This window comes from Letharia columbiana (genome assembly GCF_014066305.1).
Source record: "Letharia columbiana isolate WasteWater2 chromosome Unknown Sc0000040_s0, whole genome shotgun sequence".
Taxonomy (NCBI): domain Eukaryota; kingdom Fungi; phylum Ascomycota; class Lecanoromycetes; order Lecanorales; family Parmeliaceae; genus Letharia; species Letharia columbiana.
The window spans coordinates 398,842-411,924 of record NW_023501084.1 but is presented as its reverse complement, the minus strand read 5'-3'; the positions used below and the strand labels follow the sequence as shown (position 1 = coordinate 411,924).

At 45.5% G+C, this 13,083-nt stretch overlaps 2 protein-coding genes across 2 annotated transcripts; one reads left to right on the top strand and one right to left on the bottom strand.

Moving 5' to 3' along the window:
* Positions 1 to 3,171: 3,171 nt before the first annotated feature.
* HO173_009516 (uncharacterized protein) lies at positions 3,172 to 3,447 on the bottom strand (the record flags this gene model as incomplete). Its single annotated transcript, XM_037311406.1, has 1 exon — positions 3,172 to 3,447. One exon carries the CDS (start codon positions 3,445 to 3,447, stop codon positions 3,172 to 3,174), a length of 276 nt encoding a protein of 91 aa, XP_037161840.1.
* A 3,264-nt stretch (positions 3,448 to 6,711) lies between these two features.
* On the top strand, positions 6,712 to 7,297 carry HO173_009515 (uncharacterized protein; the record flags this gene model as incomplete). Its single annotated transcript, XM_037311405.1, has 2 exons — positions 6,712 to 7,051; positions 7,107 to 7,297. The coding sequence occupies 2 exons, from the start codon at positions 6,712 to 6,714 to the stop codon at positions 7,295 to 7,297; spliced, it is 531 nt and encodes a 176-aa protein (XP_037161839.1).
* Between the last annotated feature and the right edge of the window lie 5,786 nt (positions 7,298 to 13,083).

Here is a 13,083-nt window from a genome sequence, read left to right as displayed (position 1 = left end):
AAACAAGGGTAAGCAGAAGGAGACTCGCGATCTTAGTCCTACTAATAGCTCTATATCCAGTATAACGAGTCGTAAGCGTAATTCTAGCGAGTTCGATTATCTTCTAGCGGTTATTAAGCAAGGGGAGTCTCGAAAACGTTATCGCGATGTAGCAATTAAAGAGATCAAGCGCTTAGAGACATAGGGGGGGGTAGAACTACGTCGCCTAAAGCTAAAAATAGCTAAACATGCCGAGATTCGAAAGTATAAATATACTATAAAATAGTTACGTATATTAAGAATAGAGGCTACTACGAAGAAATAAGCGACTCCGATTATTATTAAAGGCTAATATAAAGAGAATAACTCTCAATCCCGCTATCTAGCTTAAATATGGGTAGAATATCATTACTAATATCTCAACTAGGCTATTAAACGAGACTATAAAGGATATTAAAGCTATTAATTATTAGAAATAGCTAGTAATATCTAAAAAGTAGTAATCTAGTGGAAGTTTCTTAAATATTAGAGAGGCGCGAGACTATTAAATATCTAGTAGGCCCAGACCAGCTACAATACACTTATTTTAGGGCAAAAATATAGGCGCAATCGCTTACCAAAGCCTATTTAATACATAAGATTTTCGTACATCTCTCTTTATCAGAAAAGTGCTAGAGAGGGCCATCTTAAAGCCTTTTTTGAAAGTATTACGGGCAAATAAAGTTAGCGCGACATGTATTTACTTCGATAAATTATACTAATCAACTCGAAATCTAATAAAGGGCGCTAAATTTTGCAGGAACTTTTTCAAATACACTTATTCTCGTATTATACTGAGTATTTGGTCACTATAGAGATACCGATCCTTCTCCATCCGCGTATTTTAATATATTTTCAAGATTCCGTTCTCCATAGCCTACTTTCAAATTTTTATATATTAGATTCGAAGGTACTAGTAAACCTATAAGTCTACTCTACCCCTCGCGCAAGCATAAAATACAGTGTTTATCACCTAAAACCAGCGTAAGTCATAGACCATAGGGGCTTATTTAATTAATGTCCTTCTCCGCACCCTTTTTAAATAATTGAATTACGAAACATTCGAATCCAACAGCTTATTCTTCAGGCCTTCACATATATCCTTTCCTTACTATAGAGTCACCTTCCTTATTACGATAATATTCTTCGACATAGTCGCCGTTAATTTAGAGTACTTCTCGATCTCTATCCTCATTCAGCTATCGTTCGAAGCTAGCCCCATCTTCTAGCCAGTCTTATTATACCTCTAATTCATCGTCAATATAGAAAGAATATAGAATAATATAGGCGTTGACTTAGGCCATAACGAATATCACATCTTCCGGTTTATAAATCTGGATGCGGAGCTCTTTCAGCGACTAAAAACGTCCCTTAAGATAGCCAATTACATGCTCGCTTTTAATATGAATCCTCGATAGATTCAAGTTAAAAATGCGGTTCTCGCGTATATCGCTGAGGGGCTTCTTATAGGGAATTATACACCATATTTCAAGAGGAAATCCGATATCTATCCATACCCATTCGTCTTTAGCAAGTAGCTTCGTATAGTTTTAAGTGAGTCGTATAGCGACAAAGCAGTGCGTATCATAACGACTTCCTACGAAGCCCGAGGCATAGTCGATAATCTTGAGATTCGGAGTATTAATTATTTAGACATTCATAGAGTAATTACTCTTACGATCAAACCAGGTATCGCCATATCAATAAGGCTTCTAAAATATAAGTATAAGTATCCCATCGACCATACACCATCCTTCTCACCATGCTTCTTTACCTAACTATCCTTCTACTCAATCCTTCATATACTCTCTTTCTAATCCTTCCGCTAACCACCGAACATAATCTCGTTATAAATTGCTACTAAGGATTACTATAATCACTCGACGAGTAATAATATCCACTATTCCGTATCCGATTCCTGCCCATATAGCCACTCGCTGAATCGATACTCCATTTCCATACATTCCAAATCTATCGAAGGCAATAAGCAACTGCCGTTCCACAGGCATTTGCTCCGGTCCATACCTAGAGTCATTATGAAACACCGCTATTAAGTCGAACCGCTCTATCAATTTATCGAATATCTGAGGATCCATACGAGCGTGCTATCGAAAGAGATCAGGTCGCTCATACTTCCATTCCAAGCAGATATCTATATTTACTGATATTTTGACTATATGTCAGGACCAGTATAGGTGTGATACCAGTATGGGTGAGGTAGAACTAGGATAATAAGGCTACCGAACTATGTATGTGGGAAGGAGGCATGATATGGGGGGGGGGGGGGGGGCCGCCCCCTCGCGGTTTTTTTTTTGGGTTTTTTTTTTTGTTGGGTTTTTTTTTCTTTTCTCTCTTTTTTTTTTTTTTTGGCCCTTGGGTGGGGGGGGGGGGGGGGGGGGGGTTTTTTTTTTTTTTTTTTTTTTTTTTTTTTTTGTTGTGGGGGGGGTTGGGGGGGGGTTTTTTCCTTCCACCCTTCTTTTTTTAGGCCTTCGAAAGAAGTAAATAATTCCATCGCATGCATATGTTTTGTGCTCGCTGAAAATCCATAAAAACAAAGAACTTTTGGTGTTAGTATGCCAGGCTAAATTAGTACCTTTCTCCGGCGGTGACGGCGACAGCGATATCGCGTCCCGGAGATTCCGCTAGCGCGTCGTCGATAGCACTTTATTATAGCGTTAAGGGGCTTCCAATTTGACGAGGATCTATGAAGAATTGAATAGATAATGACCGAAAAATGATTTGCTATGCGGTGGCTATCTGATTTCATATTTATGATGGAGAAGAAACCGATAAAATGATGCAATTTGATTGGTTGAGGCCTCTCGAACCGAACCGAGCCGCAAGCGCTAAAACTCTAAATCAATATTAAATGATTCTGGTGTGAGTTTCTTTATGGGGTGCCATATAACCGATATCGATGGGGGCTATCGACGTGGATAGTGAGGCTTATAGGTGACGCACTATGGCTTCGGAGGATGCTTGGGTATCCGTCAATAAGGGAAGCCTGCTTGGTGGGCCTGATATGAAGTTATTGTTGAGCAATATAGGCCTGAGGAATCGATTTGCGAATGTGAAAAAAATGAGGCTATGGCGAAGATATCGGACGGTTTCAATTCGACTGAAAACGCGATGTCCGAGATATTGCCGGGTCGCTTATAGGAAGCCCTGGCAACTAAGCTCGTATGCTTCGTCGATATTTATATCGGGTTTGAAGTATTTGCTATACTTTTGTGCATAAGCCCAATTCTTATCCGCAAGGTCCTCTGCCTCAGCAAGACTTAAACCTTGTGTATTGAAAGTAGGGCGAGTTATGATCGAGTATCCCTTCTTTGCGTCAGCCTCGGCCTTTGCTTTTGCGTATTGCTCCGCGAATCTTTTGGCCTTCTTCTCGGCGAACTTCTTAGCAGATTGTTGATATTGAAGCTGCATTCTTATAATACGTTTCTTTAATTCAGATATAGTTTAATCCCTTGCCAATAGATTAATTGAGTTATATAAACGGAGTTTCGATTTCTTTCGTATATCGTTTATCAGATTGTTATTCCTGAGACTATCATTCTTAAAATTATATTCGACATATTTGATGAGATCACCGTAGAATTTGAGAAATGGTTGACTTCCTTGGTTTATTTTGTCGTAAGCATGTTTAAAGGTACTCTTAAGAATGGATAAGGGTATCTTATACACGTTGCTTAAATGATCTAGAAGATTATCGACTGTAGAGTATGAGCGATATCGTCGTCTGGTAGACACGTGCTGACTGGCTTTCCCTCCAAGTCTCGCTACAACGTAAGCAATTTTGAAAGCATCGGTGGGGAAATAATCATCATTGTGGGTAAGCTTGTCTCGGATTCTCATTTTCTAGTCATCAAATGGTATTGAATTAGTGCCTGTGAAGACAGGTGGATCTGGTAGCCTTGGGCTGAGTGGCTGTCTGAGTGGCTGTGGTGATATTGGCCGATGTCGGTTTGCTCTGAGTGCCTCGAAATCTCGTAGAGTGGGTGGAGGTGGGGACGGGGGTGGAATAGAGATCCCAGGCGAGTTTTGGCCCTGCGTCTCCTGTTGTTGTCCTGGTATCTCCTCTTGATTAGTGAATCGCTGATAAAGATCCTCAGCAGATATAGAGCGCTGCACACGTGGTATATAGAGTCGTGGTGAATTTGGAGGTGAGTATCTTCTATATAGGTCGTCGTATGTGAGATAAGGCTAGCCATGGTATGTAGGTGATCGGCGATGCGGAGGGACGTATTTTAATGTTGATGTAGGTGGATTTGAGTGAGAATTTGAGGAACTCATGATGTGTTAAATGTAGGTAAGAATGAAGTAAAGAAGATAGGCGTAAAAATGGCGATTTTGGCTAGGCTTCCCCGTGGAGGTTTATTGCAATATCGAATAGTTCCTTATCGAGTGGAATGGAGAGATCTCTGGAACTCCGGTACTGTGAAGGCGTGCGCGAGTCGAGAAAGGTGGTAAATCTCTGTGTTGAGTGTTGAAATTTATTTCTTCGCGGGGGTCTGTAACACTCGTTTCTTGACCGATCAAGTCGTTGTAAAGACTATGAGTACTCTGAGTAGTGTCCTTTCGAATAGTAGAAAGTCCGTCGGGGGTCTATTGATTAATGATAAACTTTTTGCGGGGAACGGAGCGGAGAAGGATTTCTTGTATTCGATGTAGGGGAGTCGTTTTTTGATGGATTGGGCTATCGTTGATGATGTAGGTTATTTGATGTAGGCTCTTTCAAATGATATAGGTATCTGATGATTTGGATGTGTGGTGGGGTTTCTGTATAATAGAAATACCCAGCGTTTTCTTTATCAGGCTCGGTCGCTTGCTCCGAGCAGAAAGTGAAAAACCCGTCAATTCTCTTCGCCGGGGGTGTACGAAGGAGCCTTATTATAATGTCAGGACCAGCATAGGTGTGATACCAGTATGGGTGAGGTAGAACTAGGATAATAAGGCTACCGAACTATGTATGTGGGAAGGAGGCATGATATGGTAGGGGATGCCTCCGCCAAGGCCCGCTAGCCATAGGGCTGAGTGGTGTGTCAAGGGTACGCTCGTAACACTATAGACCGACGAGGCTTCAGAGTACATTTCCTAATAGTATCCAACAATGTCTGCATCACGGGATCCGTCTCTAAATCAGACGGGCTGGAATCGCTACTATTTAAAGCCTTAGTCACCTCCTTAGTAAGTAGATAACTAATGTAGGCGTCTGTCAAGGCGCGTTTAGGCTTCTTTCTAGCCATAACGCCTATAGGATTAGGCTTAGCTATAATAGCGTGTTATATATATAGAAGACTACTCTAGAGCGTATAATAGAATACGAAATAAGTAGCTTATAGACTGTTATTGCTCCTCCAAAGAAGCAACTCAGAAGTCGTTTTTATTCTACTTATCATAGGGCTGATATAGGGCTGAAGGGGTAAATAAGTGACTTATTTCATAAGTAGAAGTAACTTTGATAGCCCCTAATAGTTTATACTCGTACTTTAACGTGCTTACTGTTTACTGTTGTAGGGGCCGAAAGTAGATTCACAGTCCCGAAACGACACCCAACAGATTAACCTTGGGGTGAGTTCTCGAAGACAGACCTAAAGTCCACTCCACCCCGCTACCTACCTTATCCACCCGCGCCTCAACGCACCGTGAACCTACGGTACCCCAAATCGAAAAGTCGGATGAATAAGTACGGCGACGACGTGAAACCTGTGGATGATGGCGTTATCCATGGATGATATATGCGATTGGTGGAACTTCGTCTATGAGATGTACGCCACGATATCGTCAATGATACGTTCGTCCGTGGATGAACATTTGATCCACGGATAGTAGTCTCCACCTATGATGCGGAGTACGCAGCTTTTGACGGGCCGGTTTGTTTCAAATTACGAACACTACCTAAAATTTTACGGTAGAAATAATGAACCCCACATCTTCAATCTTGTTATACGAATTTTCATCACTATGAGCCTTGCAAGGTACCTTGACCGTATATCAATCCCACGGGACAAGGTTTATTTTTGAGCTATCGTCCCGTGTAACTGGGCCTCTCCTGAAATTGGATGCGGCTTCGCTGTCTTTATCGTCCTCTACATAATCAACTCAATTGCTCCCATTTTTCTCTCTCGTCCTGCCCATCTAACAATCAAGTAAAAAAGGTTAGTCATTGTGCATTTCCTCTATCCAGAAGACAGATATTAATACCACGCTAGCGCTTTCCATCTCTTTCTGCCCAAGCCCAGAATACTGCAACGATGAAAAGCCTCTTTTCCATAGGCTCCGGTCTTGTGACTCTGCTCCTCGCCACCAACCCTACGAATGCACAGGACCCACAAGTGTGGCAATTTATCACTCACCATATTGGCTCCAAATTTTGCCCAGACTGTGCGCAATGCATCGTGACGTCCAATTTCGCTGAAATGCCTTTAGACGTTACCATTGGGAACGCCATGTGGAAATATGAGATAAGACACTTAGTTGTTTTTCTATGGAGTTACTATGGAGGAAAGAGCGACTAGATACGGACACGCTAAGGCGTGTCACGTGACCATGTCACGTGACCGCCAAGACGCCAAGAGTCACGTGATCCGAATTTCAACACGCCACTTGCGAAAATTTGAACGGGAAGATGGGCGCAGGGACAGATTACGGGACGCTCATTGTGGACTTCAAAGTTCAGGACCCATTGGCATGTATATGGATTTCCCCAACGGGACCTGGATAGGTGGCAGCATGGCGAGCGTGACCGCATGGGGCGCCACCATCAACCAGACGGGTACTGGGCAATGGGGCTCCACGAGTTACATTGGCGGTTGGTGTGTGGCAAACATAGTTCAGCATCAGAAGCTCAACGCCTCGGCGGACGCGACCAATCCAGATGGTCAGTATAAATACGATATCGATCTCTTCGACGGCGGCACTCCAAGGAATCGGATCGGCGGGACGGCAGGTGGACCGCTTTACGTGCAGGATGGTAAGACTGAGGGAATAGACAGCCTGCTCCCTCAAGTGTTCGAGATAACCTCCGGGAGTAAGTCCTTTCTAACTTTGTTCACCGCTTGAGATGGCTTTACTGACCTCTCCAGATGTGGATGACGACCCATACTATATGAGCTACTACAACCCATATTTGCCAAGCCCCTCCAACGAGGTCTGGTCTGCGTATGATTCAACCCATCAATGCGGTCTCCAAAATGTCCTTCCAAAAGGAGGTCCTCATGGAGCGTGGGGTTATGCTAATGGCGCTCGGACGAACAACTGCGGATTCCCATGCTAGAAGGTGGAAAGGTGGAGGGTAGAATCATTTTGAATTTTGGTGACTGCCTCGGTGAATTCTAGCACTCAGTGGAGCCTCGCATCCCCCTAATCCGCAAGCAAACGGCTCCGGGATCGGATGGTGGCAAATGGTCGATTTTCAGGCATCTTTGTATATTTACCCGAGCGAAAGTATACCCGCCCGTATGCTGTGTGCTCATGCTCTTCAATCAAGTCAATACTTTACCACAGCCCGCGTAGAGCTAGCCATACTTGTACGTTGCCAGTGGGCACAGTCTCCTGTTTCCGCTGCCAAGACCCGCTTCCTTCCCACAGAAGGTGACCCGATGTACTAAAACCAGAACAGTTCCACAAGGCAGTCAGTGCAATTCCTTGGTGCACGAACCACGTACATCAAGTGCCAGGTGCAACCCGAAAAAGGGTGGATTAGAATTCAGAGCGGAGTTTCTCCGCCCGCCCGTGGCGATTCGGATTTGGCCCCCCAACATTCGGCGATGTCTGCCCATGCCGAACATGCTTCTCCTCGCCCATTATGATGATGATGACCAGGCGCAACAGGGACTCCAAAATAGAGCTTCAGTCTGCGACCTCTCAAGATCACCGATACTTGAAGCCGTCATTGATTCTACTTTTTCGGCCCACAGACCAGCACCGAGAACGGAGAACGATGTGATATCTGCTCCCGCAGGTCCGCTGTTGAAGCTCTGCTGCGTAGAATGTGCGGCTTATGATTCTTGATAAAACATGACTCAGGAGAGAGGTAAATGACGGTCCTGCAAACTACCAATGGCGACCAATGACTCGCGGATCACTCTCCTTGAAATATAACGAACAAGCCCATTTCAAAAGTACTTTTCATCGGCTTCCCTCTGGCTTCTGTGCTCGGTTTCAGCTTAAGATAACAGAGGTAACGGCACTACTCAGGCGATATTGTGATATCCAATCGCCGAAGACCTTGTAAACACGGAACGCTCAATTCACCTTCGCTACCCAGGAATGACGGGCAACATCGCAAGGGCCCGAAAAATGGGTTTCCTCCTTGCCGTCTCTCCGCCGATTCCCAGATTGACGAGCAGCAGCCACGCTTACTTGGTGCCTATTCATCTCGCGCCAAAGGACTGTGGCCTCTTGGGAGGGTGATTAGCATCCTTATCCTCAACTCGCTCCCCGTACGTGTGCATTATCTTGAGGTCATTCTCATCACCTAAGACCCAACCTCTTGAAGCCAGCAGAGCGAATCAGGAACGTCAAAGTCGGGCCAAACTTGTTGCCAAATCCTGTGTGGAGGCGCCATGGAACAAGGAGGGGAAAAATGAGCATTTCTATGCCGGTGGCAAGGTTGGGAATGTTAATCAAGCGATAAACACAGTGAAAACGCGAATCCTTCTGTTCGAGTCGTAAGCAACAGACCTGCATATCGCGAGCCTCAAGATCAGGCCCACGATGGAATTGAGATGGATCACCAGAGCTGCAAAGCCTATAGCGTGCTGATAGAATCCTTGCCTTGAAGATACATTCATACAGGCATGGTTTAGCGAGCTTCGGGAAGTCTATGGAAGAAGGGTGATGGAGCCTCCAACGAGCAAGTCCGAGCTTCGGCCATGTGACACCGAACGGAAGACAAATTCGGAAGGGGTATGTATGCTGTGAGGCGTGCCGTCTTCACCGAAGATATTTTCCAAGAATTTGATGTCCCGATATAGGTTGTGGGCTTGTCGTATCTGAGGAAATCGCTGGAGATGGGTGATTGTTTTATTGGTTCGCGTTTTCGGCCGCCAAACCAAGGCTCCCACCGCCCGTTGTTGCAGCAGGTAAGGCTTTGATCCTTACCGTTTCAGTTGCGCAGCCAAGAAAAAAACAAGTATCTAGTTGCACGACGAAGCCAAGATATGAGATCATCCGAAGCAGGAGTTCGGCAAAGGAAAAAGAAAGAGAAGTTGACGTGTACCGGATCGAGCTATGGACCTTTTTAGGAAATGGCGCCTGTGGAAGACTCAGAAGGGCAAAAGAGAAAATGATCTTTTCATGGCTCGTCGAAAATCTACTTGAGGCACTGCAGCAACGTTCTCTTCTGAATTATTGACGTTATCTGAAATTAGATTTACATAATCCAACATCGATTCTGCAGAAACACAACGCTCTTTGACTACCGTTTCCGTCTACCTTGTTATCATTCGTCGTTCTATGCTCAGGTTGCCTGATGTTTCGAAGGCAAGCGGATCTTGTGTCTGTGGCCCTCTTGCGGCGGCCGATCGAACACTGTACTCTCTACCGCCGCACAACATCTCTGCTTCTCTCGTTGCCTACCCCCCCCTCGTTATCGCTTGCGACGGAAATTGTGTCATGCATTTGTCAAAGCCTAGAATCGACAGATCTGGCAATCATCCTCTACTCGCCTGAAGTCTGCCCAGTTCCATGAACGGGTTGGAAGCCGATGTAGATGGTTGCCTATTCTACTACAAGAGGGTGAGACACCCGTCACTATTTTACCAGTGAACTGGAGCACGTTCACAGATTTATTACATACCTAGGGTGACTTACTGGCGCGCAGCGGTGGATTCGAATAAGTTCTCTCGGGGCCATGATGGTCCTGCGCCTTCAAATTCTTGACAATTTCTGGGAATTGTTGGACAAAGGGGCTGCGATTGAAAGTCAAGATATCATGTACGATTGAACGTAGGAACGCGGTCAGTAAAAGTGGAAGTATGAGGATTCGGAGATTCTCGGCTTTGCGTCATCTTTGGGTGTTTTCCATGATGGATTTGTTTCAGGAAAAGACTGTAGGGCGCAAGAAGTCCCTCATTGAGATTAATTCGATCGTATTCCTAGCACGTGTTACACTTGACTGCTGGACAAGGCGTATCTATCTATTTGTCTCAACCGGTCAGGACTACTCCTTCAGCAGATCGTCATTAGCCTATAGGCGTATACCCTATTGGATAGGGCTGTATGCCTACTAAACAGGGGCCGTACGCCTAGCAGCTGCATATTATAAACCAGTGATTTAAAAGCGAGCCGAAAACTTGCTTATTCGGCTAACTTTTTTGCTAAGCCTGGCAGTAAGATTTCTGACTGCGCTACTTAATGCGTAACTCCTTTTCAATTGTCTAGTACGGGTTGGTGCAAAGGCAAAAATAGAACCTGGACCGCATCGCTCAGCAGGCCTCCTATTTCCACCTCATCTCTTCCCATCGTAACGGTTTGCTGTAGAAAGGCATGCGTATATCCATTGCTCTTTACCTCAAACACCCTCGGCTCTGACAAGGGTCTTTTCGACATGCGTCGCCGGGCTTTGGTAAATTCCTGCTGCTCACCGCCTTCCTGTTACCTATCTCCCTACCCAATGCCTTCATTACTCCGGATCAGTACTCGTCAAAACACCTCTTCCAGCAAAAATAGCCCCTCCGACCTGCCCACTGATCGTGTAGTTCTTGCATTGCTGCGTCCGTATCCTGTTGCCACCTCTTGTCTTGTCTTGACCCTCCACTGTAGCCCAGAGCCCGCTCTTTGGCACCGCCTATGGCCAACTATCGGTGTAGACGTGGAGGCTCGATGCCAGAAGAGGTGTTTTAACCGCGGACAGCATCGATGGAATGGGTGGAGGCGTGGTGGATCCGCACCGCCCGTGCTGTCGTTCGAGCTCTGTATACGCTGGAGGCGTGTTGGAAAGAGGTATGATGACGGATACCATCGGCCGTGGAAGGGATCTTGTATGCGCCCAAATGCCGGAGATGTCTGCCGGAGTCGAAGCTTTTCGTACGTCAGGGGCTCGGGTTTGCGCTGGTCAGTGGTGGCAGGTAGGCGGATGAAGCGCAGACTGGATAGAGCGAGGGTTGATGCGAATGGACCTGTGCGAAAGAACTGGTGAGTTCTCTATCATCAGTGCAGTACTTTGGATGTTGCATTAGAGAAGAACGTGGTAGCGTGTGTTGTGGTTGCTCTTTCAGCGAACGAGCGCGATTGCCTTATTGAGATTCCGTACCTTGGAAAGAGTTGAAGAAAGCGCAAAGCAAGTTCTAATCAAAGGAAGAAAGCTAGGAGTGATCGTAATGACTTAAGAATGTTGAAGAGTAAGATCTAAATGCGTTGCGGTAATTGGAAGTGAGGTTTTTATTATTTAATATATATTCCGAAATAGCGGGTTTTCCTTCAATCGTCCAGATCGTATGGCTAGCTGAGGAGTAGCTAGAGACCTCATACACTGGCCACATGTTCAAAGGTCGCGCTAATCGTGCGGACATGATTAGTATCAAGCAAGCCTTTACATTGTGCCTCCCGAAAGTGAAAGATGGCAATGACTGAAAATCTCCATGAGCCTGAATTTCCTGTAGCATCCACCCTCTCAGAGAGGCTGCGATGTGAGTCCTTTTGCTATTTTCAATTCCTGACTGTCGGAGATGGAGTTTAGGAGCTGAGTTCGATCCGGGTAGAGGACCGTTTTTTGAGGGTGGGATTTTTGTTTGTTTTTTTTTGTTCCTTATTCACAACAAAAAGGAGCTGTCAAATGAACTGATGAGCCCTTTCTTGCTTCCACAAGGCAGCAATGAGCTTTACAGACACTCGATCCTTCCTTTGTTTGCCCGACATTGCTACTTTTGCTGCATTTGTCGACCCACTGTCTAGAAGGACTTGGTACTCCAATCCCTTTCCTTACAGCCAGCCGCATCAAAAGCCCCAGACCTGTATCATTCAGTACTCATACAGATGGACCTGCAAAAAAGCTGAAGACTACGATGAGCATCATCTCCAGACACTCAGGAATACGCCCTGACGCAAGAACATCAAGCGCAACAGCATTGATTTCTGGGCTTGGCTTGGACTTGACATTTGAAATTCTTAGCCGTCAACACATTTCACGGTACTCGACATTCGCACCTCAAGGTTCTCTCGAAACTGAAAAAACAAGACTCAATCACCACGCCGACCTGCCTTCCACTCTTTCTGCTTTTCCTACTCTCGAGTTTCCTGCTGCGCTCACCTGGCTGATCGCTCTTGCCTTGTCTGCTACTTTGCCGCTTTTTGTGGTTCGCATCTCTACATTCGCCAAACCTGTCTTGACTCATGAGGCGGCCTTCTCTGTACGATTCTCGCTTATCTGTCGCTCATAGTCCCAAGGAGATGGTGAGCTCGTCCTGTGCACAGCATGAATCTTGGTCCGAATATGCCTATCATGTCCATCCCCTTGGTCGCAGTCTTCGGGAAAGCACCGGATATTTTCATGTCGATGACACATTTCGCGAAGCATTGTACCAGAAATTGTCTTGAACGGGATCTTTGTCCTAGATCTTAAATAAAGAATATGTCTGGGCATGGGATGTTAAAGACGAAATTGCCAGAAAACACGGGACTTCAATCACCATTGCCCGAAACTGTACATCCAGAGATGCCGAGCATAACAGGCTGAGAATCGTAGGCTCATATGCGATAACCTCAGGGTAACTGTCTCTGAGCTCTCAACAATCAGGTCTGCGCATCGCGCTACGAGGCTCATGATACTTGAATCTAGCTCGTGAGCATTTGATGCCATTCTATCTAAGATTTCGGGATCGCACGTCGGATGTCTTATCTCAGCTAAGAGAACGTGATCTGACATCCATCTCATCGTTCAACCTACCGTCACCAGAGCGTTTCCTTGCCTTCCCTTCACTCATCAACCATCTTCCTTCCTTACACGCCCTTCGGAATCAAATCCACCAGCGCACAGCTAATCGGCAGCCTATTCGCATAAGAATGAATAACTAGCCAGAACAGCTGCGGGACTCCATACCACCAATCACAAGCTGTCGA